This window comes from Rhinoraja longicauda, chromosome 16 (genome assembly GCF_053455715.1).
Source record: "Rhinoraja longicauda isolate Sanriku21f chromosome 16, sRhiLon1.1, whole genome shotgun sequence".
NCBI classification, from domain to species: Eukaryota; Metazoa; Chordata; class Chondrichthyes; order Rajiformes; family Arhynchobatidae; genus Rhinoraja; species Rhinoraja longicauda.
Genome location: NC_135968.1, coordinates 29,478,122 through 29,506,121, shown reverse-complemented (window position 1 = coordinate 29,506,121; position 28,000 = coordinate 29,478,122). Strand labels below are relative to the sequence as shown.

The 28,000-nt window shown below is 39.5% G+C and overlaps 2 protein-coding genes across 2 annotated transcripts; one reads left to right on the top strand and one right to left on the bottom strand.

Moving 5' to 3' along the window:
* Window position 1: 1 nt before the first annotated feature.
* LOC144601412 (U6 snRNA-associated Sm-like protein LSm1) lies at window positions 2-17,406 on the bottom strand. Its single transcript, XM_078413510.1, has 4 exons — window positions 17,080-17,406; window positions 7,490-7,558; window positions 1,860-1,975; window positions 2-1,650 (listed from the first exon to the last, which is right to left on the bottom strand). The coding sequence occupies exons 1-4, from the start codon at window positions 17,267-17,269 to the stop codon at window positions 1,480-1,482; spliced, it is 546 nt and encodes a 181-aa protein (XP_078269636.1). The 5' UTR covers window positions 17,270-17,406; the 3' UTR covers window positions 2-1,479.
* Window positions 17,180-27,997, top strand: prdx3 (peroxiredoxin 3). Its single transcript, XM_078413509.1, has 7 exons — window positions 17,180-17,401; window positions 18,794-18,920; window positions 19,834-19,975; window positions 22,353-22,488; window positions 23,243-23,346; window positions 25,301-25,466; window positions 26,603-27,997. Exons 1-7 carry the CDS (start codon window positions 17,372-17,374, stop codon window positions 26,654-26,656), a joined length of 759 nt encoding a protein of 252 aa, XP_078269635.1. The 5' UTR covers window positions 17,180-17,371; the 3' UTR covers window positions 26,657-27,997.
* The last annotated feature ends 3 nt before the right edge of the window (window positions 27,998-28,000 follow it).

Here is a 28,000-nt window from a genome sequence, read left to right as displayed (position 1 = left end):
CTTTATTGGTGAACAGTTCGGTTCAGGTACACTTCTCACATTCAGAACAAAATATTCTTGCATATACAAAATAAAACTCCTGTGCATATGCTATCAAATATACAGATATGGAGCATGTAATCTATCAGTGCCACCGACCTCCACTTGGAGTCCAGTAGCAGAGTTCAACTTGCCATCTCACTGAGGAAATTGCCACTTGGAACTTGTGCCAGTTCAGACAGGGTTAGAATTCCAGTGTGTCCTTTTCAATGGAAATTGAAGAGCAACAGACTGGGAGCAAAAGGAAAGTAAAAAAAAAAAAAAAGATCTTTAGCTTTAACATATTTAATTACTTACTAGGTGTTGTCTTTTAAATAATCAAAATTAACAAATGTAATTTTGAAAACTATTTTAACTATAATATTTTTTTTCAGTCTCTGGATCTTGGAGACATTCAAAAATATATAAAATCTCTCACATCTTTTGTGGCTGCCAATGCTAGAATCATGCTGCCGGGAGGCTGGGATGCTTTAGCAGAGCAACATTAGACCTCTGCGTCTTAAGTATAGGGAAAACTGCAGGAGGCGACTTTGGCTGGAGTAACATGGGCTTCAACAAGATCTTGTTCATTATTATGTCAACTTCACAGAAAACATTCTTTCATCATTTAGTCGTTATAAAAATATTGTAAATAAAATGATGACCAACTTAAGTTTCAGAAAATTAATGACTGTTGAACTTTCAGCATTTAGAATAAAAATAGAATTTAAAAAAAATAGAATAGTCAGCCAAGCTGCCGATCCTCACAAAACTACATTCTTTAGAGTGTGACTGAGTACATAAAAAAAAACTTTTCAATTCACCATTATGGAGTAGTGCAAAACAATGAAGCAGTCATAGATGAGTACAAGAGCAAATATTACAAAGGGAATTTATTGTATTAGTTTATTTTTTAAAAAAAAGCTTGCATCTAAGCACTTTCAACAATATACAGGGTGTCCCACAGCAGTTCAAAACCAATGATAACTGTGGTGACTATTTTTTAGGCAACAACAGCACTTAATTTGGGAACAATGAATTATACATGGCAAACAATTGAGCTGAAATTATATCAATTATTAACTAAACAAAAATTTCAAGCTTCCAACATAGGAAAATATTTATTTTCAGTAAATGCACAGCAATTTAATTTATGCAAGACAAATGTATCGATGAATAATGCATTGATTAATATAACCATCTCTTGTGAGTTAAGGTTCATTATGGTGAAAACTTTTCGTTTACATTTTCAGGCCAAGAGTATGGAATTAAAAACAAGTGAAATATGTTCTTTCTTTTTAAAAGTACAGCTATTTCATACTCACTATTGTAAAATATACTATTAAAATATTTTTTTTACAGTTCAGTTATTTTTAGATACAATCTATCCCATTTCAGCAGAATGATCTAGTAATTGAAGTCCTTTAAAGGTGATTTGAAAGTCTGATATTGTACTTTTATTCAGTATTCGTCAAGAGCATCAGTACGAGGGACAGATAATCCTCGCTCTTTTAATGCTTCACCTTTTACCTTTTCCGCCTCTTGCTTTTCATGCTGCTGAACTCTTTGAGCTTCCAGAATCTCCTCAATTGACACTCGCTGTAAAGGAGTATCAGTCTCCCTCTCCAGATCCTGCAAGGGTAATATTAGTCATTAATCCAACTCAAGCACAATGGCAAATTTACTATTACTTTGTAAGGCTATTACTTTGCAAAGTGGATTAAAGGTATCCAGCCCCTAGAATGAATCCACAAAGTCTTCCTCATATTGTTCATGCCGTGCAATAATCAATCCCATTTTAAAATAAAAATGTATGGATAGGGGGAATTAGTTAAACTTACTATTTCGCCCAGCAGCACCACATTTTCACCTCGGACAACGAAAATCCCTCTTGGAATATCACCGTATTTCCTTCCAACATGGATTCGTTCTACTGTCCGATGAAGAACTAAATTAGCTGCAACATAAAGAGGATGTGGAGGGGAATTAGCACAATTGTCCAACAAAACACACTATTCTGAAGAAGGGTCCTGACCCAAAACATCAACCATTCCTTCTCTCCAGAGATGCTACCTGTCCTGCTGTGTTACTCCAGCTTTTTGTGTCTATCTTCCATTCATAAAGGATATACTGTATTAAAGAAGAAAATAATACTGCACAGTTCTCAATAAAATTTATATTTTACAATTGTTCTATAGTTTCTGAGCTGGATTATTCTTGTCTTAGCTAAACATGAATCTTTAAATATGTTTTATTTAAAAATTACATTATAAACAGACCAGAGGATTTACGTTCAAATCTAGATCAATTACGATAAAAATATCACTATGATATCTTCGAATGGTCTGCATCAAAAGGCTATTTCATGGACCTTTTTCTTATGATACTTTGTATTATAATTGTTCTGAAGCGTACCAACATTTACGAGAGATTTATTTTCTCATGCTTTAGAAGTATTTTAACACACAATAATTTAATTATTTTGTCAGGTAGCTCAATTGTATGAACATGTAAAATGCTTTTGAGATCCTAATTTTCTGCACAGTAGCAAAATCTTAACGTGGAACTTCTTAATCAAACAGCACATTTCATAGCAAGGATCTGGTTTACAACTGCCTAAATAAATAATATAACTGAATTACACAATATTTGATGAATGGTCATCAACCCAAGGTATTATCTTTTCCTTTTGCAGATGTTACCTGACTTGCTGCATAGTTTTGTATTATTTTAATACTCGCCGTTTAATGTAGCATTTTGCTGCGAACAAGTTGTGCCACAAATAGAAAAAGCATCAATTATTCGCCTATTTCTATCTCCAGCACTGGTACAATACTCAAACGAAAAATAGCAAGGTTCAATAAGATAAAAAGTGAAAATACCAATGTTCCCCCAACAATTAAGAAATCAACATTTTTTATAGTTGATAGCTCTGATAGCTAGGATAATTGTTGCATCACAACGGCATAATAACCAAACTGCTACCTTATTAACAATTTCACGTTGAACAAGGAATAGCATTCTCAGTTACATTAGCTAATAAGTGAACGATTCTGAAGTCTTGCAGAGCATGTTCAAAAGTGTAGAACTAGAGTCAAATGAGACCAATGCTTATTAGAAAGTGACTTGTCCTCTCTTTTTAATGCCTGTTCAAAAACTGGCACAGTAGAGCTGCTCAGAGACTTGGGCTCAACTTCTGGTGCGGTCGGTATCAAATTTGTACATTCACTCTGCGACCGTGTGAATTTCTACCAGGTGCTCTGGTTTCTTCCCCCCCCGGTTGGGAGATTAATTGGCCATGTAAATTGCGTTTGGTAAACGTGAGATTCAGGGGAAAGTTGATGAGAATGTGGCGAGAATAAAACATAGAAAATAGGTGCAGGAGGAGCACCGCCATTCATTGTGATCATGGCTGATCACCCACAATCAGTAACCTGTGCCTGCCTTCTCCCCATATCCTTTGATTCCACTAGCCCCTAGAGCTCTATCCAACTCTCTTTTAAATTCATCCAGTGAATTGGCCTCCACTGCCTTCCGTGGCAGAGAATCCCACAAATTCACAACTCTCTGGGTGAAAAAGTTTCTTCTCACCTCAGTTTTAAATGGCCTCCCCTTTATTCTGAGACTGTGGCCCCCTGTTCTGGACTCCCCCAACATTGCGATAATTCTTCCTGCATCTAGCTTGTCCAGTCCTTTTATAATTTTATACCTCTCATCCTTCTAAACTCCAAAGAATACAAGCCCAGTCTTTCCAATCTTTCCTCATATGACAGTTCCTCCATCCCAGGAATTAACCTCGTGAACCTACGCTGCACTGCCTCAATAACAAGGACGTCCTTCCTCAAATCAGGAGACCAAAACTGCACACAATACTCCAGATGTGGTCTCACCAGGGCCCAACACAATTGCAGAAGGACCTCTATGCTCCTATACTAAAATTCTCTCATTATGAAGGCCAACATGCCATTAGCTTTCTTCACTGCCTGTTGTACCTGCACGCTTACATCCAGTGAATGGTATACAAGGACACCAAGGTCTCGTTGCACTTCCCCTATACCTAATCTGAGATAATAATCTGCCTCCTTATTTTTGCCACCAAAGTGGATAACCTCACATTTATCTACATGATACTGCATCTGCCATGCATCTGCCCACTCACTCAACCTGTCCAAGTCACCTTGCAACCTCCTAACATCCTCTTCGCAGTTCACACTGTCATCTGCAAACTTGCTAGTGTTACTTCTAATTCCATCATCCAAATCATTAATATAAATTGTAAATAGTTGCGGCCCCAGCACCGAGCCTTGCGGCACTCCACTCGCCACTGCCTGCCAATCTGAGAAGGTCCCGTTTATTCCTACTCTTTGCTTCCAGTCTGTCAACCAATTCTCTATCCATGTCAATACCCTACCCCCAATACCATGTGCTCTAATGTTGCTCACCAACCTCCCGTGTGGGACCTTATCAAAGGCTTTCTGAAAGTCTAGATACACTACATCCACTGGCTCTCCTTCATCCATTTTACTTGTCACATCCTCAAAAAATTCCAGAAGATTAGTCAAGCAAGATTTCCCCATCATAAATCCAAGCTGACTTGGACCAATCCTTTTACTGCTATCCAAATGCGCCGTTGTTACCTCTTTAATAATTGATTCCAGCATCTTCCCCACCACTGATGTCAGGCTAACTGGTCAATAATTCCCCGTTTTCTCTCTCTCTCGCTCCTTTTTGAAAAATGGGATAACATTAGCTACCCTCCAATCCACAGGAACATTACTCCTGCACCTATTTTCTATGTTTCTATTTAAAATTGGAAAATGATCACCAATCTGTCCACGATTTCTAGAGCCACCTCCTTGAGTACCCTGGGATGCAGACCATCAGGCCCTGGGGATTTATCAGCCTTCAATCCCACCAGTCTACCCAATACTATTTCTCATCTAATGCAAATTTATTTCAGTTCCTCTGTCTCCCTAGATCCTCTGTTGTCTAGTACATCTGGGAGATTGTTTGTGTCTTCCTTAGTGAAGACAGATCCGAAGTACCTGTTCAACTCTTCCGCCATTTCCTTGTTACCCATAATAATTTCACCCATTTCTGCCTTCAAGGGACCCACATACGTCTTTACTAATCTTTTCCTCTTAACATACCTAAAGAAGCTTTTACTGTCCTTCTTTATATTCTTGGCCAGCTTCGCTTTGTACCTCATCTTTTCAGCCCATATTGCCCTTTTTGCTACCTTCTGTTGTCCTTTGAAAACTGCCCAATCCTCTGGCTTCCCGCTACTTTTTGCTATGTTATACATCTTTTCTTTTAGTTTTATTCCATTTCTAACTTCCCTTGTCAGCCACAGTTGCCTCTAAATCCCCATAGAATCTTTCTTCCTCTTTGGAATGAAATGATCCTGCATCTTCTGGATTATGCCCAGAAATTCCTGCCATTGCTGTTCCACCGTCATTCCTGCTAGGATCCTTTTCAATTAGACCTTGGCCAGCTCCTCTCTCATGCCTTCATATCCCCTTTGTTCAACTGCAACACTGACATTCCTGGTTTAACCTTTTCCCTCTCAAATTGCAGATTAAAACTAATCATATTTTGGTCACTACCGCCATTTTGGTCACTCCTTTACCTTGAGTTCCCTTATTAAATCTGGTTCATTGGACAACACTAAATCCAGAATTGCATTCTCTCTGGTAGGCTCTAGTACAAGCTACTCTAAGAATCCATCTCAGAGGCACTCTACAAACTCCCTTTCTGGGGGTCCAGAACCAACCTGATTTTCCCAGTCTACCTGCATATTGAAATCCCCCATAACCACAGTGGCATTACCTTTGTTACATGCCAGTATTAACTCCTGCTGCAACTTACACCCTATATCCGGGCTACTGTTTGGTGGTCTGTAGATAACTCCCATTAGTGTCTTCTTACCTTTACAATTCCTCAACTCTATCCACAATGACTCCACATCGTCGGTCCCTATGTCACCCCACGCAAGGAACTGAATTTCATCCCTCACCAACAGAGCTACCCCACCTCTTCTCCTACCTGCCTGTCCTTTCTATCGGACATATAACCATGAATATTCAGTTCCAGTCCGGATCCTTCTGCAGCCACGTCTCTGTAATCCCCATAATGTCATATCTACCTCAAGCTCATCCATTTTACTTCTTATACTTCGCACATTCATATATAGTACTTTTAATCCTTTGCTCATCACATCGGTTCCTATTACACTTGGCTATTCTCTCCTATTCATCGTGAGCTTTCTGTCCCGTTAATTCTGGGGTCTTTCTTAACTTTTCCTATACTCTCTTTCCCTTTAACTTCATCCTTGTCTATCCCATTTGAACCCCCCCCCCCCCCCCCCCACTATTTAGTATAAAACCACCTTAGTTTAAAAGAACTGAGATTAATATAGAATTAGTGTAAACGGGTCATTTTTTGTCAGTGCAGACTCAGTGGGCTGAAGCGTTTGCTTCTGTGCAGTATCATTCTCTGATTTAAAGTTTGCTTGACTATATTTTATAAAAACGCTCCATTTGTTGGCAGCAGTATTTCTCCAGATTGATGAATTCTTCTGCTGCGAAACATGAAGTGGCATGTGGGGAGAATTGAGCAGGAGATGGAGATAATCGATGTCCAAGGGAATAGGTGTGAAAAGCAGCTGAAGAGTGGTCCTAAATGTTTCTTACAAATTTAACATCAAGTTCTCCTCAATTTCTACAAGAATTATTAATGAGAAAATGCATGGGTTAACTACAACTTTTTGAGTGAATCAAGTTCAAGTTCAGCTACTTTTCAGAGCCTCTTACTTGGTTAATGAACTACAGAAGGCGTTTGAGAACAAGTAATCTGGCTTTCAACATAGTTCAAACCATAATATTCAAAATGCCTGCAGAATAAAGCTTCACCTGTTACTTGGTCTATTGTCTGGAATTCTTTCCAATACTCAAGTCAATAATTGCCTTTGTTCAATCACATTTGTTGAAGCACTCATCAGATGATTAGCTCAGAAGTTGAAAACTCAATGCTCCCCGATACTTTGCTTCCATCTTTTAACTAGACCCTCCTACTCTGTATATCTACACACTGCAATTATTTTTTGAAATGGATGGTACTTATGTGACAATTGTACCCAATTGTATTCCTCCTACATTTCATGTAAACAAATTTATGATTTATATCTGCATATGGGAGAACAAACTAGCTGAACTATCCTGACCCGAAACTTCACCTATCCATGTTCTCCAAAGATGCTGCCTGATCCGTTGTTACTCCAGCACTTTTACTGCCATATGTTATTAGTATCCTGAACAGTTAAACAATTCTAATAAAAGGCAACAACTCAAAACGTTAACACTGTTTTTCTCTCTCTCCAATGATGCTGCCTAATCTGCTGAGTGTCTCCAGCATTTTTTTGTGTTTATTAAGAGTTAAACATTTGCCTTTTTTTTGCTGTCACAATACTTACCAAATTGATCTACACTCCTCAAATATCCTATTAATGTTCTTCCATCTCGGAGTACTACTAAATGCTTTTCTGCAAGAAGGAAAATAAATATTTTAGATGGTACAGACATCTCTGAAGGTGCAATTTTTGAAAACATACGAACTAATGTTAATTTCTCACTATAATCATTGTAATTCCTAGTGCTATCAAATTTAACACGAGAGAGAATGCAAAAGAAATGGAAGCAAAAGGATAAAACTTCAGGTAAAATGTGATTTGTCATGTGGTTGTTTTTGCTGTTGTCAAATTCTGTGAATAAATTCATGTTAAACAAATGCAAAAAGCCATGAAATTGCAACATCCAAAGGTTAGTACATAATATTTAAAGGAATTTTAGGCTTTTAACGTAAGAGGTTATGTTAGCTCATAATCTCAGCTCATGTTAAACTTGACTGCTTGTATCCTGCTTGACACCAGCAATTGGTCTGAAGAAGGGTCTCAACCTGAAACATCACCTATTCCTTTTCTCCAGAGATGCTACCTGACCCGTTGAGTTACTCCAGCTTTTTGAGGCTATCTTCATTGCTCAACAATTACCCTGTTCTTGCCACAGAGTACCGAGTAATGTTGCCCAAACACATCTAACTCTAGGCTCAGAGGCATACAGGACGGAAACAGGCCCTTCGGCCCAACTTGTCCATGCCGAACTGTGATGCCCCATCTAAGCTAATCGCATTTGCCCACATCCCTCTAAACCTTTACTATCCATGTACTTGTTCAAATTTATTTTAAACTTTGCTATTGTACCTGCCTCAACTGCTTCCTCTGGAAGCTTGTTCCAGATACCTATCACCCTGTGTGTGAATAAATTGCCCCACAGCTTCCTATTAAATCTTTTCTGCCTCACCTTAAACCTTGGCCCAATAGTTCTTGATTCCCCTCCCTAGAAAAAACCCTCTGTGCATTCATCTGCTCTATACCCCTCATGGTTATACACCTCTACAAGGTCACCCCTCAGCACTCCAGGGAATAAAGTCCGAGCCTCCCCAAAGCACAGGCCCTCAAGTCCTGGCAAAATCCCTATATCTTCTCTGCACCCTTTCAAATTTAATGGCATCTTTCTTATAGCAAGGTGACAAAAACTGTACAACTGCAACATAATGTCCCAATTTCTTAACTCCATTCCCTCGCTGATGGCCAGCATGCCAAAAGCCTTCTTCACCACCCTATCTACCTGCGATACCATTTTCAGGGAACTACTTCTGCTCCTAGATCCCTCTGCTCTACAACATACCCTACCGTTCACTGTGGTCTTGCCCTGGTTTGACTTCCCAAAATACAACACTCCATATCTACTTCCAGGCAATTTGCCCAGCTGATCAAGATCCCGCTACATTTTTTGGATAACCATCTTCACTGTCTACGATACCACCTATTTTCATGTTATCTGAAAATTTACTAATTATACCTTGAACATTGTTATCTATATCAATGATTTAGAAGACAAACAGAAGTGGGAACAGTATTGATTCCTGAGGTGCACCACTAATCACAGGCCTCCAGTCTGAACAACAATGTTCCACCATCACTCTCTGCTTCCTACTATGTAGGCAAATCTGTATCCAGTTCGACTGCTCTTGTTGGATCCTATGCAATCTCACCTTCCAGACTAGCCTTTCATGTGGAACCTTATCAAAGGCTTGTTGAAGTCTATACACACCGTCTATGGCCCTGACCTCATCAACCTATTTGGTTACTTCTTCAAAACAACTCAATCAGATTCATGACACGAAAATCAGCACACAAAACTATCCCAAATCACTCCCTCTCTATCCAAATGCAAGTACATCTTATCTCCCAGAATCCTCTCCAGTAACTTTCCAACCGCAGCTGATAGGCTTGTAGTCTATCGTTCCCAGGTTCTTCTTTACAGCCCTTCTTACCTAGAGACACATTAGCTACCTTCCAATTTAGTTTAGTTTAACTCAGTTTAGTTTAGAGATACAGTGTGGAAATGGGCCCTTCGGCCCACAAAATCCACACCGACCCCTACACACACTAGGGACAATTTACATTTATACCAAGCTAATTAATCTACAAACCTGTATGTTTTTGGAGTGTGGGAAGAAACCGAATATCTCCGAGGAAACCCACGTGATCACGGGGAGAACATACAAACTCTGTACAGCCAGCACCCATAGTCAGGATTGAACCCGGGTCTCTGGCGCTGAAAACACTGAAAGGCAGCAACTCTACCCTGCGTCCGTGCCACACTGACACCCAACCAGTGTTGAACAATGATTGATATATCTCAGCCAAGACTCCTTCTCTAGCCTCCAACAGTGTACTTGGATATATCTGATCAGGCTCAGGAGATTCATCTACCTTCATACATCTTAGAATGTCAGTACAGCTTTTACTATGACATGGACTGTCGTCAAAGCACCTTCATTAATTTTCCCAAATCTTCGGTCTTCATGTCTTCCCCGCACTAAAAACAGAGCAGATCTATTAATTGTGGACCTTGCCCATCTCCTGCAGCTTCACGCACAGATGACCTTTTTGGTTTCCAAGGAGTCCTATTCCCTCTGTATTTACACTTTTCCCCTTAATCTATAAAGTCTCTTTAGGTTCTCCTTAATCTTTTCTGCAGAAAAGCATTTCATGCTCCCCTTTTGCCTTCCTGATTTCTTTCTTATGTATGCTCCTCAATCATAGAAACATAGAAAATAGGTGCAGGAGTAGGCCATTCGGCCCTTCGAGCCTGCACCACCATTCAATATGATCATGGCTGATCATCCAGCTCAGTAACCTGTACCTGCCTTCTCTCCATACCCCCTGATCCCTTTAGCCACAAGGGCCACATCTAACTCCCTCTTAAATATAGCCAATGAACTGGCCTCAACTACCTTCTGTGGCAGAGAATTCCACAGACTCACCACTCTCTGTGTGAAGAAATGTTTTCTTATCTCGGTCCTAAAAGACTTCCCCCTTATCCTTAAGCTGTGACCCCTGGTTCTGGACTTCCCCAACATCAGGAACAATCTTCCCGCATCTAGCCTCTCCAACCCCTTAAGAATTTTATATGTTTCAATAAGATCCCTCCTCAGTCTTCTAAATTCCAGCGAGTATAAGCCTAGTCTATCCAGTCTTCCCCTGTACTCCTCCTAGGATACACTTGATCCCAGCTGAATATATCCTGACCAATGACTTATTTTTCTTAATCAAAGCCTCATTTTCTTTTGTCATCCAGGGGTCCTTATTCTTATCTGTCTTACCTTTCATTCTAACAGGAACATGCAGACCTTTAATTCTCACTCGTGCACTTTTAAAAGCATCCCAGTTTCCAGATATGTTTTTGCCCACAAACAATCTATAGCAATCAACATGGGTTTCACTCTTTTTTTTCCTATCTACCCCACATCCTGTACTCCTCTCAAACTCTCCAATACTCTGTGTTTTTGCGGACTCTGTCCATTAATATCAGCCATGTTCTCAGCAGCCTCAGCACTCTCTGGAATTCTTTCCCTGCATTCCTTCATTGGTTTTCTTTTACCAATCGTCAAATTTATCCAAATCCTGCCTATTGCTTTGATGTTTGTTGTTTGATTATATCATCGCTATTTGAGAGATTTCTCACCACAAAATTCCAGGTTTTGGTTTAAATAAATTAATATTACTATTAAAATAATGGACAAATGGATTTCAGTTGACTTAATAGGGCAAAGATCATCTACAGGGATTTATTATTAACCTTATAATTTAGTTGTTAATCTCAATGCCAAGAACAAAAATAATGTATTTCTAGAAAACCTATCTTGTTAGTCATTTACAATAAAAGCAGAAGCCTTCCAATTTTTTTAACATGCTCCTTCATTAAAATGAATGATTTACAAAACAGTTTTCCTCAAAAATACTGTAAAATAAATATTTCTGTAGATACAGATTTAAGGGACCAATTTACAGATATAGTTTACCTTTTATCCATTAAACTCAGAACACATTGAATCCATTTAAGAGGTAAAAATTCAGAACAGGTTTAAAGGTAGATCGATTTTGTTAAATGGTATTGTTTTTGTTGATAAATTTAAATTGTTCTGGTATCATGAGTTTCAAATAAACAAATTAAAATTACTTGGAAGTCTATAATTTACGAATACAACAAGATAAATGATGCCTAAATGCATCAGTGGCCCAGGACACAGCAGCAGTGTCCGCATCACGAGTCACACTCCAGCCAAAACTGCTCACACTGAACTGTTTTAGCGCACGGACATACGATGAGCCATTTATCACTAACACAACACCAATGATGAAAATGGCTCCAAGCGTTTTTTCAAAAGATTAAAGCTGTATACAAAATACTTGTGGCCCTTCAAGTTACAACCAGTAAGCAAAAGAATGCTTGTTTTTGCAAATAATGTGGATCAAAGTACCATAGGCATATTGCACGCTGAAATTTTCTTCATGTGTAATGTAAAATGAAAGGGCAGATAAAGTCAAAGAATATAGCATTACACAATCCAAACTATTTCAAACATGTGTGCGTGAAAACTGTCTGTTAACATGGAACACAAATTAATACAGGTCCTCCTGATTTAAGCAAGTAATGCATTTTTATTAGTATTATTATAAATGTACTTTAATTTACTAGTGTTTTTCATTGTTATTTATTTTTTGTTATTCAAATGGATTTAACTGTCTTTGATCATTAGAAACTTAAAAATTGTTCAAACGTCTCTGACTGCACTTTTCCGAAAATTGGTCATCAATGGAAAGCTGATCGTTCTCAAAGGAGGACCACAGCAGTCAAGCTTCCAGGACGGGTTGAACTGTGAGACCATAAAAAAATATAATTGAGAGAAAAGCTTGGCCAGATCAAGCATAATCCAGCTCCTTTGGCATTGTACCTTGCAATCTTATATATTAAGTACTTAAAAAAAGGGTCAAAAATGTCATTAAAAGTGATGATTCCACCTCTGCCGACATAAACCTTACTTCAGAGGATCATGGATAAAGTTTTGGAGCTTATTTATTATTTTACCTGCATAAAACCCCAATGGCAGATCTCGACAGAAATGATTGCACAGATCTGAGTATTTTTGCCACTCTTCATATACTTTAATGGCATGACTAGAAATTGAAAAAAATCCAAGTACAATGCACAACAACATTTATTGGTTAAGATTGTTTTGTAATGTCCTACAATACTAGGAAGGAAGATTCTTACTGTCATGGTAAGAAGCAACCAAACAATGGACCTATCAGTTGTATCTGCAAAATATTTTTCTTGAAAGATTAAAAGTCCAGCAATTTTTTTTAAAACATAAAATTTAGCTGCTCACCAAGGTAATGCTGTGTTGAATGAAGTAGCCTTTAAAATAAAAAAAATGGCCTTACTGTGAGAAAATACTAAATAAATCACTTAAGAAATATTTACAGAGTTAATAGCTTTAAGCAAGTTATGCAATTTTAATTGTAATATCATAATAACAAATTCATCACTCCATTATTTTAATTCCTCCCTTATTTGGCAGGTTACACAGCTTTTTTATATTTTCAAAATGTTACTGTAATGCAACATTACCAGTGTCAAAAGACAAATAAATATTACTATTTTCTAATCAAGTCGTGTGCAAAATATTTTTACCAAATAATGGATTTGTATATTTTCTGGAATAAAAAGAGGTTTAACAAACAAATAAGTCACAAAATCTTTCAACCTTTAAGACCGTAGTAACTTTCATGTTTGCAATCTACTTTGAGTAACCAGTTTGTTTTGATAAACAATATTGTCCTGGAGTCCAAATGATTTTACCTTCTTCACATTTATTAATTTCAAACACAACCAGATTATTACTCCAGTACTTTGTGTCCTTTTGTGTATTAACCAGAATCTGCAGTTCTTTGTTTCTACATGACCAGAATCCATTTGTTAACATTTCTGTTTGACTGCCGAATGTTAAGGAGAGCAGTTGACATAAAACCAGTTCCACTTTGACAATTCTAAAGCCTCTATACACTACACATTTTTTACACTGATGATCTGGAGCTCCTTGATATGCCAACTCTCCTTGAAGCTACGCATTATGGATTTGAAATGTACCAACATTGGTCTGACTTTATTGAGCAAAATATTAATCACGTTTTGCACTTCAGCAGCGATTCCAGGGACTTGTATATGCATGCTCAGTAGTTTGGTGTATAATTTACTTTGATCTTTTATGCAACCAAGTTCTTCTCACACTTTATCCTTCAATGATTTTGCATAACATAGAAGCTATCTTTTGAATGGGTTGTAGTACATAGAGTAAACATTCTAAATACAGACATTGAATTTGTGGGGATAGTAACATCTTACTGCAATGGGGGCCAACGTCTGGAAGGGCAAACAAGGTGACCGTGATCATGGGTTATGTTTTCTCATTGAATGAGCTAAACTGGTATTTTGTTGACTTTCACTACGAGATAAATGAACTATTCTCGAATTTGACTCTTTTTAACTAATATCCAGACATCAGCATACATATGCCAAGACCTTGGGAAAACCTCAACCCTCATCTCAACATACAACAAACAGCTTGATGCTCCTGGACGAGTTTAATACTAAACATGAAAAATCTTCTGAAAATCCACCAGGCAAGGTGGAGTATGGAAAGCTAACTCCAATGAAGTCCTCCACCAGTGCAAGGTTTTGTCATGGCCAACACTGCTTCATTAGAAAAGCCCCCCACAATGATCTAAGCTTTTGATACTAATCAATTTACCTCCTTCGTCAGAGCAAGAAACAATACAACAGCCCACATTAACCATGCCACAACAGATATTGTTGACTGTAGATACAAGGAACTGCAGATGCAGGTTTACAAATTAAAAGACAGAGTGTCGGAGTAACTCAGCGGATCAAGCAGCATCTCCAGAGAACATGGATAGGTGATGTTTCAGGTATTCAGATTGTAATAGGGTGAAAAAGCTGGAAGAAAGGTGAGGGCAGGACAGAGTCTGGCAAGTAAATGGTGAAAAGAGGCAAGAGGAGGTTTTGATGGACAGATGATTGGATAAAGGCCAGGGATGAAAAGACAAGTGTGATACAAGGAGATAAAGATAGAAGAGACATGAAATGTGAAGCCAGTGGAAGGAATATAGGTGGACAAGAGGTGTGTGTGGGGGGGTGAAAGGGAGATATGGGTACGCATCCAGATGGGGCACATGGAAGACAGGGGGAAGAGGGGGGATGTGGGGAGGGGGAAGAGTGTTTGTATGTTAATTACTGAAGATTGGAAAGTTCAATGTTAATACCGTTAGGTTGTAAGCTGCCCAAGTGAAATACAGGGTGCAGTTCCTTCACCTTCACCAAAATAAAAATGGCAATATATTCAAGGATGCAAGAAAAATAGATGTTGAAGGGCTCAAAGATCCCATAAAGATAACTAGTCAAATAGTCTAGGACAACACTTCATGACAACGTGATGATCCTTAACCAACAAGAGTTATTGGATTGCAGATGCTGGAACCTTGAGCAAATCTTGAGTTATGGAGTGTCCCAGATTCCTGAGAATCACTGTAATTAGCTCCGGGGAAGGTATTCTTCATATTACTGCAAGGGAACAGCAGGACTGGATCGATCAAAGATGCAAGACATCCAAGAAGTAATCGAATCTATCTGCAAGGTGTGTTTGGATTGTAACTGTAGCACATCTCAGGGAAAATGAAACAGTTGAGGTCAACAGAAAACTACAGCCTGAAGAACAGGCTATGGGTAGAAAGTCTAGCAACTTGATGATAACTGTGACATGTGTGGATTTATCAGCGCTGTCAAGATGACCTTGGCACAATCGCTAAGAATCAAGAACAGAGATGAACTTACAAGGACAGAGAGGCGCCAAATGCCTGCTAGATGAAGAACTGCTCGAATGTGACTCTGCCCTTGATACGTGGCCTTGAATCTGTCTCTTAGCAAACTATTTGGTCCAGCCTACTGTCATCTCAGTTAAAATATTGAAAAACTCATACGCTAATCGAAAAACAGTAAGCCTTGGGAGAACACAGTATTTTTAAATGAAGTTTTAAAAAGAGGAATTGTCAGTCCAAATTCACAAACTCAGCTCCCATAACAGGGAACCTCAGAAACACCAGTATTATGACCATCTTCAAGAATAGAAACAAATCCAATAGCATTGACTAAAAGGGGTCTCACTGCTTCCTGCCAGGGTTCTCTTTAACCATCTGGGGGGATGTGGCTGAACAGCTGCTCCCTGAATCATGTGTGAATTATATTGTCCAGAGACAAAATGGATTTGATTTTGACGCATGTCAACACCATTCAGTTCATATTTTTCTGCAAACATATTCCATCCTTCGATTGACATCAAAACTCTTGATTTTAAATGAAAAAATTCTATCTCTAAACTTATGAGAACTTATTTTAAAATAAAAATCTGGAAAGGTCAGGTGGCATCTGTTGAAAGAGAAAAATGTTAACGATTCAGGCTAATGACCTTGCATCACAATCAATAATCTGAAACATTGACACCTTTTTTCAATTTTTAATATTTAACACTAACATTCAGGTCAATGTTCTGAAAAAGGGTCATTAACCCAAACTATTAAGTTATTTTCTCCATCATGAAAACCGCCTGAGCATTTTACCCCCAATTTTAGATTTCCAGCATCTTTCTAACATAGGACACTGTGTGGAAATTCCCTGTGATTAGTACCCAACACAAAAAGCAGAGCGAGGAAAAGATTAAGGTTGTTCTCAAGGCCACCTTCATTTAAAAAAAAGCAACATCACTACTGAGAATGGGATCTTTGGGTCACCAAAGTTCAAGATACAATCTGTGATGCAGGAATCTTGAGAAAAATCAAGCTGCTGGAGTAACTCAGCAGGCGAGGCTGAATATGTGGAGGAATGGACAGACTGGGTCAGGACCCATCTTCAGACTGATGGAGTAGTGGGGAGAAAGGGAGGACTGATGGAGAAGGGGCGTGAATGTCTCGCCCCCACTTCATCTATCTGAAGAAGGATCCGAATCCAAAATGTTGCTAGCCTATTCATTTCACTGGTGCTATCTGACCTGCCGAGTTTCTCCAGCAGTTTATTTTTTGCTCAGAGTTCAGAATGGTTAAGGAGCATTCTAAATGGCGCGAAGAACCTCAAAGCTACACGACAGAACCACAGAGAAGCCCAGCATAAATAACAGAAGCGCAGTCTCATAAACTACCCCAAAGATCTGCCACCTATAAAGGATTCACTTGAATTGCTCAGCATTTCCAGCATTCTGTTTTTACATCAGATTTCCAGCATTTGCTGTACTAACTCCCCATTCAATTCTTTCACCAGGCACCTCTTGCTCTGTCTGTGTAAGGGTCTGGGACTCCACTATTGACCTCACCAGACACCCGATAATTCGCAGAGCCAAATCAAGGCAGCCTTGACTCAAAGGTGCTGCCCAAGAAGAAGAAGAAGAAGCAGCAGCAGCAGCTGATGCTACTCGTTACCTCCTAGGCTAGAGATGAATGTCTGTAAGGCCAAAGCTACTGACGTTCCTCAAGATGATAATGGAAGAAGCTGAAAGAATAAGCAGGTGAGAAGGTAATGAATGCCTTACTGTCAATGTCTTCTATCAGGCTGGCTGTGCCGGGCGTATAGTTCATCTTGCTCCAGGTCAACCATTGGGCGTCACATGGCACATAGCAGGAAGCGGTCAACGCCGGTGTCGTCACTTCCGGCGCGGCGAGGACGGGAGGGCGGTACCTGAGGCTTATTTTTATTTGGCCTCCGCTCCATGAAACAGTCATCTCAGGGCCGCCTAGTTTGCATTTACAGCCGGGTAGGGCCGCACTTCGCCTCAGGGTTTCGGGCAGCGTGACCGCCACCGGCCGGCAGGCAGACAGCACAAGATGGCGGCGGCGCTGACCACGGCCGCTCGGGTGAGGAACAGCAGCAACGAGGATCTCCCTCCCCTCCTCCTCCCCCCCTCCTCCCCCCCTCCTCCCCCCCTCCTCCCCCCCTCCTCCCCCCCTCCTCCTCCCCCCCTCCTCCCCCCCTCCTCCCCCCCTCCTCCCCCCCTCCTCCCCCCCTCCTCCCCCCCTCCTCCTCCCCTCCTCCTCCCCCTCCCCTCCTCCTCCCCTCCTCCTCCTCCTCCTCCCCCTCCTCCTCCCCCTCCCCTCTCCCCCTCCCCTCTCCCTCTTCCCTCTTCCCTCTTTCCTCTCCTCTTCCTCTCCTCTCTCCCCCACAATCAGCACGCCTAACCCTGCCCGCTTAACATAAATAAACGGTGGTCGTTCACGGTCGAGGTGACTCCACAAGGACACTGCCTCATGGCCCATTGCATCGGCGCTGGCGGCAGCTGGCCACGGGCGAGCCAGTCTTCGCTTATCTGTTAAAAGAGGTTGCGGTCGCTGACTTGCAAATTTGCAATGAACGGGACACGTTGCCTCTCACCCCCCCTCCTCCCTCCACCACCTACCTCTCGCCCCCCCTCCACCAGCCTCTCACCCCCCCCTCCACCACCTGCCTCTCACCCCCCCACCACCACCTGCCTCTCACCCCCCCCACCACCACCTGCCTCTCACCCCCCCCCCCCACCACCTGCCTCTCACCACCTGCCTCTCACCTCCCCACCACCTGCCTCTCACCTCCCCACTACCACCTACCTCTGCCCCCCCTTCACCTGCCTCTCGCCCCCCCACCACCTGCCTCTCGCCCCCCCACCACCTGCCGCACCCCCACCACCTGCCTCTCACCCCACCACCTGCCTCTCACCCCCCCAAACCACCTGCCTCTCTTCCGTTCGCTCTATCTATTAAGAGGTTTTGGCATTTTGGTCACTAACGTACAAGTTTGCAATGAACGAGACATGCTACCTCTCTTCACCACCACCTGCCTCTCTCCCGCACCACCTGCCTCTCTTCCCTACCACCTCAACTACTTTCCCTTCTGCTGGGGCTGTGGGTCATTCTTTCTCCGAGCCAATTCCTCTGTTTTCCTGAGACATTGGATGAGTTCTCTTGGAGATAAAATTCCACTCATTACATCAGTAGAGACTTAGTCGTTTCTTTAATCTCATCCACCATCACCATCATAAGATTTTAATCCAAAAAAAGACTAGTCAGGACTGTATTGTAATTTTCACAGCAACATAGTTGTTTAAAGATCAGGGTTGTTCATCACTTTTACAGGTTAAATTTGAAATTCAAATTAATTTTTTGAAATTTGTCTGCTTGGGTGCCAAATTAATTGTAACATATGTGGAGATTTATTCATCTAAACCTCTAATTTCAGTTGGATAGATTGACTTATCTTTTTGTATCACTTTTCAGCTTTACCGGACATGTGTAAACAGCAGGGGAGTTTCTGCAGCTCTACAAACACACTGCATTCAAAAAAGTTTGATAAACAGACATATTTCAGCCCCTCTTGCAAACTTTAAATGCAGCTTTAGTACAAGTAAGTGCTGCAGAAAATTGTTATTTTTCTAGTGTACAGTATTGAAAAAATTGGTTTGGGTGGTTAGAAGCGAGACGGCCTCTGTAAAGTGTCCTAAATTACATCCTACTGAACCAGAAACATTATTGATCAAGACAGACACAAAATACTGTAGTAACTCAGCAGGACAGGCAGCATCTCTGGATATTTGCTGCCTTAGCAAGCATTCCTGATATCCAGAGATGCTGCCTGTCCCGCTGTTACTCCAGCATTTTGTGTCTACGGTGTAAACCAGCATTTGCAGTTCCGTCCTACAACATTATTGATTAAATACAATTAGAGGATATTTCTGTATCCAAGTGTTATGCTGTCACCAGTCTTTCAACCCGTTGCAACCTTAGAAGAAATAAAATAAAAGGCTAAGGAACTCCAATTTAAGGGGGGGGAGGGGAGAGAAGTTAAGAGTTCTTTCTCACCATTGCATGTAATGGAATGTGCTCATCAGACCATAGTAACTTTAATTTTCTAATGTTTAGTTTTTATAACTTAAAGATCTTTCCCTTGCAAATTTTTTGGCTCTTCGGTCTTTTAATTGTATTGTCCTACTGTCTCTTTTAAATATCCAATTTAATTGGGGAAAATCTGTTTCACTTAAACCCATCAATCATATTTAACATATGCCTAATAATATGAATATTAGTATTAATAAAAACAAATACAATTATTTTGAGCCAGGGTTTGCTTGGGAATCTCAGTAACATGGAGCTCTGCTGCTACGTGAGGTCCAGTGTTGAAGCATATCGCAGATATCATTCAGTACAATTAGGACGTCTGTATTTGACATTCATGTGGGGAGCTCCATTTAAAAGATGAGTTGTCAGCATTTATCATTGATATCTGGTTTGTTAATTAAACTTTATACTTTTCCTTTTAGCTTATGCAAACTTTATTCCTGCTGTTACTCAGTCTGCTCCCTTTTTCAAGGGCACTGCTGTGAGCAATGGTCAGTTCAAAGAAATCAGCCTAAATGACTACAAAGGAAAATATCTGGTCATTTTCTTCTATCCTCTGGATTTGTAAGTATCATTTACATGTGCATTTGAGTGTTGGCTATAAAAGGAAAAGGGTCTCGGCTGCAACTTTCCCCCCCCTTTGGCTAACTAGATACAAATATATTCAATGCCCCATGCAGCTTTTAAATTTATCTCTTTGGGTAAAGTTCTGGTGTATTTAAATGTGTTATTTTCATGTCGACAAATAATATATTGTTATAAGTATATGACAACAGCAAAAACAAAGTATAGATATTATTGTGAGTTGCTCAGAGTTGTGGCGTCCTGTATATTTAAGCCTTGGTTAATACTTTCAAAGGTGATAAGTAGTGGGCAACGAAGTTAGCTGTCATTGCTGCAGTCATTCTTTCTTATTTTATGTTCTAGTTAATGTGTAGGTTTTAATGTTATTTTCCCCCTCCAGTCTTGAGTCCTTTTCTACTTTTGCTTCCCCCCCCCCCCATATTCCAAAACCCTTCCGGTAGGGAATGATATATGGCTGTTTTTGTACACACTATAAATATGCTTAAAGAATGTTTGTATTTGAGCACTGTTATTGCTGTTGCAGTTTGCACTGTATTAACTGAAACATGAGTGAAATTCTTTGAGAAGTTTTATGTATAATAAATACTTCCTCTAAAGATTTTGTAAATTATTGGCATGACATGTACTTGGGAATGCGTTCTGATCCAGCTTGCTCTCTTTGAAAGTAGTGAAGAAAGATTATGATTGCTACATTAAAATTAACAATTATATCAGACTGCTCTGGAATGTTAGCAATATTACAGTGTTATTTTACAGAATTATTTACACAGTTGTCAATCATCAATAAGATTTTCTCATTTAGAAACTGACACTATTATTGTTGAAGATTTTCAACACCAATGGAAGTCATTTGACCCATTGCATCCTTGCCAATCTCTGTCCCAGCCAATGTTCACCTTCCAGCAATTAGTCTGTAGCTTTGCAGATCACAGCTCCAAGTCCAAAATCAAGGGAATTATGTGATGGTGATTTTTGCTATCCTTTCAGCCAATGAATTCCAGAAGAAAGGTGAAAAAATAAATTCCACCTAATCATTCTGCTAATTTCTTGAAATTTCTTTCCCCACGCATTCGTCCTCACAACGTCGGAGAATGGGTCCACCCTATTTATCTACGTTTTTCATAATTTCGTAAACCTTCAGTTAAGTCTCTCAGCGGGTGTGTTCATAAGCCTATCTAATCTTTTCTTACAGCTAAAATTTTCTAGTCGTAGCAACCTCTTTGAATATCTCCTCTGCACACACTCCAGAGCTGTCATATGTATCTTGTAATGTGAATAGAACTGTGCGCAGAACACAAGCTGTTTAATTAGCAATGTATGTGTTCCACTGTAATCTCCTTACACTTTTATTACATGCATATGTCTAATTGAAAGCATTCCATATGCCTTTCTTTCCACCTTATTGATCTCTCAAGCTACCTTGGGTCATCTGTGGGAAGACACTCCAGTTCTTATGCTCCTCTACATTTTATAGTATTCTTCCATTTATTGAATATTCCCTTCCTTTATTGCTCTTCCCCAAACGCATTCTCTCTTTTTGGATCAAATTGAATTCCATTTACCACTTTTCTATCCCAACCGATGAGGCACTCTATATTTCATGCAATTTAAAGTATTCCTCAGTGATAACTACTGGGTCAATTTTGTATGTTTGTATTTTCTTTATTGTGCCACCTCTACTCGTGTCTAAAAGCAAGGGACCAGGTACTAAAGCCACTGGGACCTAAATGATGACACCCATAAAGCATTTACTTTTGCATTCTTTCACTGAGTCAACCTTGGAGTCCTGAAGCTCCCAAAAACTGCATGCATGTTTACTGTGTAAACCTAAATTATGAAATAAATCTACTGGTTGTTGAAAAGGAATTAAATGTTAAACAACATTACTTTGTGACCAGCCAAAAATGGTGAGGTGATTTTAAGATTTGTGCATCTTTGAAATAATCTATTTCTTTGAAATACATGTGAAGTATTCTACCAAATGAATTTAAAACTTTAACAACCGCAAATGAATAATTTAAGTATCTGGATGCAATGTAAAATTGTTGGAAGTTGCCATGCTGTTGTTTCTAAAGGGCAAGATGTGTTAAAATTGATAGCTTTCATTCCCTTTTGCTCTATTTCCTCAATTTATTTTTTTGTCAAAGCTATTACGAACTCGGAGAACTCGACAGAAATAGCTTTTTTTTTTAATCAATTTGTATCTGTTTGTGATTCAGACATTTAAAATATTTTTTAGAATGCAGTCATTAGTGGATATATTTTTGTCGTGCGTTTTACTTATTTACTGCATAGATCTGATTAGAAAATGTTGTGTGATCTTAAATAATTTAAAGAAAGAATATTTCCTTTTCAGTACTTTTGTTTGTCCAACTGAGATCATTGCATTCAGTAACAAAGCAAGTGAATTCCATGATATAAACTGTGAAGTAGTTGGTATTTCTGTAGACTCTCAATACTCCCATCTTGCCTGGACGAAAACTCCAAGAAAGGTATGGAAGCAAGCTGATATTTTACAAGCATGCTCTATTACAGTTTTGTTTATTTTTTACAATATGAAATGTTATTAGTTTTGTGTGCTATTTCTATAAATGAGTATTTAAGGAAGTAATTGCTGTTTTGAACTTGCAGCAAATAGGTTTTGGTGTTGAAATTTAAGCATTTTTTCAGGGCATTGCTAAATGCAATCTGTTACGAGGTGACATTAAATACCTAAGATCCATAGAACATAATTTTCGCTAAAAGTATCTATCTTTGGGAGATATTTGTGTTTTTTTATTATTGTAGTAAGTGTTACGGGTACGGAAGTTAGTCCTACAGCTGAAAAACAAGCCCCTCAGCCCAACTTGTCATTGCCAACTAAGCTAGTCCCATTTATCTGCATTTGGCCCATAAACCTTTCTTATCCTTGCGCCTGTCCAAGTGTATTTTAAATGTTATTGTACCTGCCTCAACTACTTCCTCTGGCTGCTCATTCTACCACCCTCTGAGTGAAAAGGTTGTTCTCCTAGGTACCTATTAAATCTTTCCCTTCTCATATTAAACCTATGTCCTCTGGTTATTGATTTCTTTACCCTGGGTAAAATACTGTGCATTCATCCCATTAATTCCCCTCCTGATTTTATAAAATTCTGTAAAGGATTTTAAGGATTAAATATCAAATGCAATGTAATTTTTGTTTATATTTAAATACTTTTTGGTTTCTGCATTTGGTTAAGTTCCCCCAATGTTAATTGTTTTTTCCAGAGTGGGGGATTAGGGAACATGAATATACCACTACTGTCTGATTTAACAAAGCAGATCTCTCGGGATTATGGAGTGTTATTAGAAAATGCTGGCATTGCTCTAAGGTAAGAGATTTTGTATGTACAAAAAATATGAATTGTGGATTATGCTATTTGTTGGGCAGAATTAAAACAATGCTCTGATGCCACTCTTGCCATCCTCTGTGGTGAGGGGAGGAGATGGCCGGTTGTGTTTTTATACTGAGATAGGTAGATTTATCTAATGCAGTTCCTGCCAATATTGGTAAACATTGTGTACTTTGACATTTGAATTATAAATGTAATTCCGGATTACAGGTACAACTTGCACTCCGTTCTCCCCCACTTATCCCAAATGCAAAATGATGACAATTTGATTTTCTCAGCAGCCCTAAAATCAGTTTGCCTGCAAAATGCTGTTATCTTCTGATTGGCATTCTGAAGCTACCTAATATCCTTGGATGTTAATTGTTATTTCTTAAAGGCAGTCCCTTTGGATCAAAGAAGAGTTGCTTCCAAGTGCTGGAATAGCTCAGCGGGCCATTTACACTGGCAAATGGTGTGCTGACATTTACACTGGGTTTTCTACCGTCGATGTTCCTCGAGTCCATGTGGCACCTCTGGAGACAGTCATCCACGCCTTTACATCTTCTCACTTGGAGTACTGCAACTCCCTGTATACTGGGATCAGTCAGTCATCCCTGCCCCGCCTGCAATTGGTCCAGAACGCCACAGCAAGGCTCCTTACAGGTACCCGAAAGGGGACCATATTACCCCTATTCTGGCCTCTCTCCACTGGCTGCCAGTACGGTTCAGAATCGATTTCAAGATTCTCTTGTTTGTCTATAAAGCCCTAAACGGGCTTGCCCGTCCCTATATCAAAAACCTTCTAACCCCTTACTCTAGGTCCAGGTCCCTCGGGTCAGCTGACTTGCGGTTACTGGCTGTCCCGCAGTGCAGGCTTCAGCTCAGGGGTGACCGCGCTTTTGCGGTTGCAGCTCCTATACTGTGGAACAGCATCCCCCTCCCTATCAGATCTGCCCCCTCCATCGGCTCTTTTAAGTCCAGGCTCAAAACATACTTCTATTCTTAGTGTTTTGAAACCTTCTGATGGGGCTGATTTTTGTTTTGTGCTGGTCCCTTTGAACTGTGTTTTTTGTGCCTGTGTGCTGTGATGTCTGTTTCTCATTGTGTTTTTAGTACCTGCTCTGATGTACAGCACTTTGGTCAACGTGGGTTGTTTTTAAATGTGCTCTATAAATAAACTTGATGTTTTGTTTGGGTAGCTTGCAGCTCGAGGTTTGGTCAATGAATTCTCCAATTTCAAATAAACCTGCCCTCCCCTTCCTTTCCTCTGCCCCTCCCCTCCCTGGTGTGCTCATGTTTCTCCTGTCTCCTACCCTCCTGCTGTCCTTCTCCCCTCTCCTCACTTTTTGATGCCTTTTCACCTTTACCCTTTGTCGTTTACTGTACCCATCTGCCAATCAAACCCCCTCTCCTGTGACTACATATCATGTCAGGCTTTGCTCATAGAAACATAGAAAATAGGTGCAGAAGGAGGCCATTCGGCCCTTCGAGCCAGCAACGCCATTCATTGTGATCATGGTTGATCGTCCCCAATCAATAACCCGTGCCTGCCTTCTCCCATATCCCTTGATTCCACTAGCCCCTAGAGCTCTATCTAACTCTCTCTTAAATCTCCAACCCTGTCTCTCCTCCAGCTTTCTCCCCTACTCCCAACAATCCAAAGAAAGGCCTCAAACCAAAATATCATCTGTCCATTTCCTTCACAGATACTGCCTGACCCGCTGAGTTCCTCCAGCGTGTTATGTTTTGCTCAAGATTCCAGCATCCGCAGTTTCCGTGTCTCCATATCCTAACATCTACTATTGAGAGTCCTTCCTACTCCTCAGTTTCACAGATTATTTTAATTGTTTTATTCCAGAAAGTAACTTTTAAATCTCACATGATGTGAAATGCGATTAGTGTTTGTATTGTAAATAAGAAAATGTAATTTTTCTAATTGTTCTATTTTTACTAGAGGTCTTTTCATCGTTGACGCTAATGGAATTATCAAGCACATGGGCATCAATGATCTGTCTGTAGGTCGCAGTGTTGACGAAACTCTACGCTTAGTTAAGGCATTTCAATTTGTGGAAAGCCATGGAGAGGTTTGCCCAGCTGATTGGACCCCAAACTCTCCAACGGTATGTAAAATGCCATAAACTTAATTTAGCAACTCAGTACTGGTCCTCCCCACTTCCGAATAAACGACTTGTGTACAGTCCATACATCCGATTGAGTGTTTGGGAAACAGCCGGGATGGATTTACCGGCTGCTCGGGGGCAGTGAGCATGTTCTACCACGTGGGAACTCAGTTTAAAGCCACATATCCGATTTGCAAACTATTTGGGTTATGAGAGGTTTACAGGAACGGAAATAACCTGTGACTTGGGGACAAAATGCAAATTAGAGGGGCTAAGTATTTGTAGAAGCAAACAATCATTTGTAAAGTAATTAAAATTTCTGTACATGATGCAAAACGTCTGTTTTACTGGGGGTACTTCAAATGTCTATTTTTCCAAACAATTTAATATTGTGTTAGCAGATTTCCTTTAACAAGTAAACAGACATGGTATCAACATGGTCCCCAAACTTAGACCTTTTCCTGCTTTCAGTTGAATAAAAGCCTTTAACTGGGTATCAGCCACTTAATGTAGCACCTTGCTTCTCAGTAATTGTCTTCTCTCACTTTTTTCCTTGAAGAGAGAAGAAACCCAGTTTGAACCAGTCTGAATGTGGATTTGAGAATTCCCTATGATGTATAGAATACAGTCTGGAAATTGGTAGTTCGTGATATTTTGATGCTTAATCAGTCAAGTTACATGTAAAAACTGTCAAAAATAACATTTGCCGTGCCAAATCCTGACTGCTAAGCAGTCTCAAAATTAGGTGGTCACATGTTTTCTGTAATTTCATTTCCGTGAAGGGTTAAACCTAGGTGCCACTCCCTTGAATTTCCATTTGCCTGAAGGTGTTTGGTGCCTTTTAAATTGTCATCTGTTGGTGTTCTACTGATTTGTACTATTAGTTTAACTGATGTCCATATGTGTTTTAATTCTCTCCTCAAACTCCCTTTTTGTTCCCATTTGGCTAGAATTTACAATGTAATTTTAATTCCTGGACTAATACAGATGAAGCAGTTTCAGTTTTTTATAAAGATCATAATTTGCAAAACATTTCTAAACTACTTCCTTTTCTTGGACTGTACTCATTTGATAAATATTCTATTATGTTGCAAAAACATATTTTTCTTAGTAATCCTGTTATATTTGTTTTACAGATCAAGCCTTCCCCAGAAGATTCCAAAGAATACTTTTCAAAAGTCAATAAATAGCATCTTAATTTGTATAACATCTGAGAGTACTTTATTGACATTTGGACAGTGAGTATTTAGAGGTGGAGGTTTTCTTTACCTGTGAAGAGTGATGCATGAGATTGGAGTAAGCAATAGGTCTAATTTTTCTCCGTGCAATCTTGTTTATCATGTGCAAAATAAAGATTACACTACTGAATGTTTACTCATTGTTGAAAATGCTATTCGGCCAAAGTAAACAAGAAAATAAATCCTGTACTAGCAAATTAATTGCAATTTTACTCCAATAATTTCTTTATACAATAAAATATGTTTAAAATATGACAATATTTGAATACATTTTATTCTGTAATTCAATGGTGTGCACATGTACCTCTGAATAAAGGTATGAATGATTACATTTATTGTCTGAACCTTTTCCAAATGTTCACAAATGTACTGAGGAGCGTCTCACGTTTTTCAAGCTAGTTTTAATCATGAAGAAAACCATTGGCAACAATTCTACATGGGGTTTGTGAGGTATTGATAATGAATAGATTGTCATTTTGTATTGATTGTGTTATTGTTGACATTTATCTTCTTGCATGTTTCCATGTCTGTTCAGTAGAGGTCCTCTTCTAAGATGAATTAATCTGCTAAAATGACATGGGTTATTTTCCTAGGGATTCAGACACCTAGAGCAGGAGGGCTCTTGGTTCATTGTAATGGGGAATAAATATTTAATTTACCATTACATCACTAGTGCTGGTAGTCAGTATCCGGAGGTGAGATTTTTAAAGTGATTCTCTGAAGAGATTGCAAGTTTTTGCAGAAGCTGATAGTTCACTATTTTTGAAGAGGAATTGTTGATCCAATAGTAGCATGGAGTTTATAGAAGTTTAAAATACAAAATACATGGCGAAAGTGTGACATCATGACATTCTTTTCAGTTCTAGTAACCCTAATGATAAAATGTAAACTTGTATCAATTATTGTAACTTCTGTTATTTAAACCAAATAGGGTTCCCTTCAGACTACAGTATTTATTCTTTAAGGAGCAATTGTAATCTGACCACTGAGATTTCATATGTTATTGTTTTATTTTACATTTTGAGAACTATAAATTATCTGTCTGGGACCAGTTCAATAGTCGATTAAGCATGTCAGCACCAGAGACCCAAGTTTGATCCTGACCATGGATATACCTTGTTTTGCACGTTGTCCCTGTGACGATGTGGGTTTATTCTGAATGCTCCGGTTTCTTCCCTCAACCCAAAGACATGTGGGATTGTGTTAATAGGCCCCTGTAAATTGCCCGTAGTTTGGAGGGAGTGGATTTGAAAGTGAGATAACAGAATTAGTGTGAAGATAGACACAAAAAGCTGG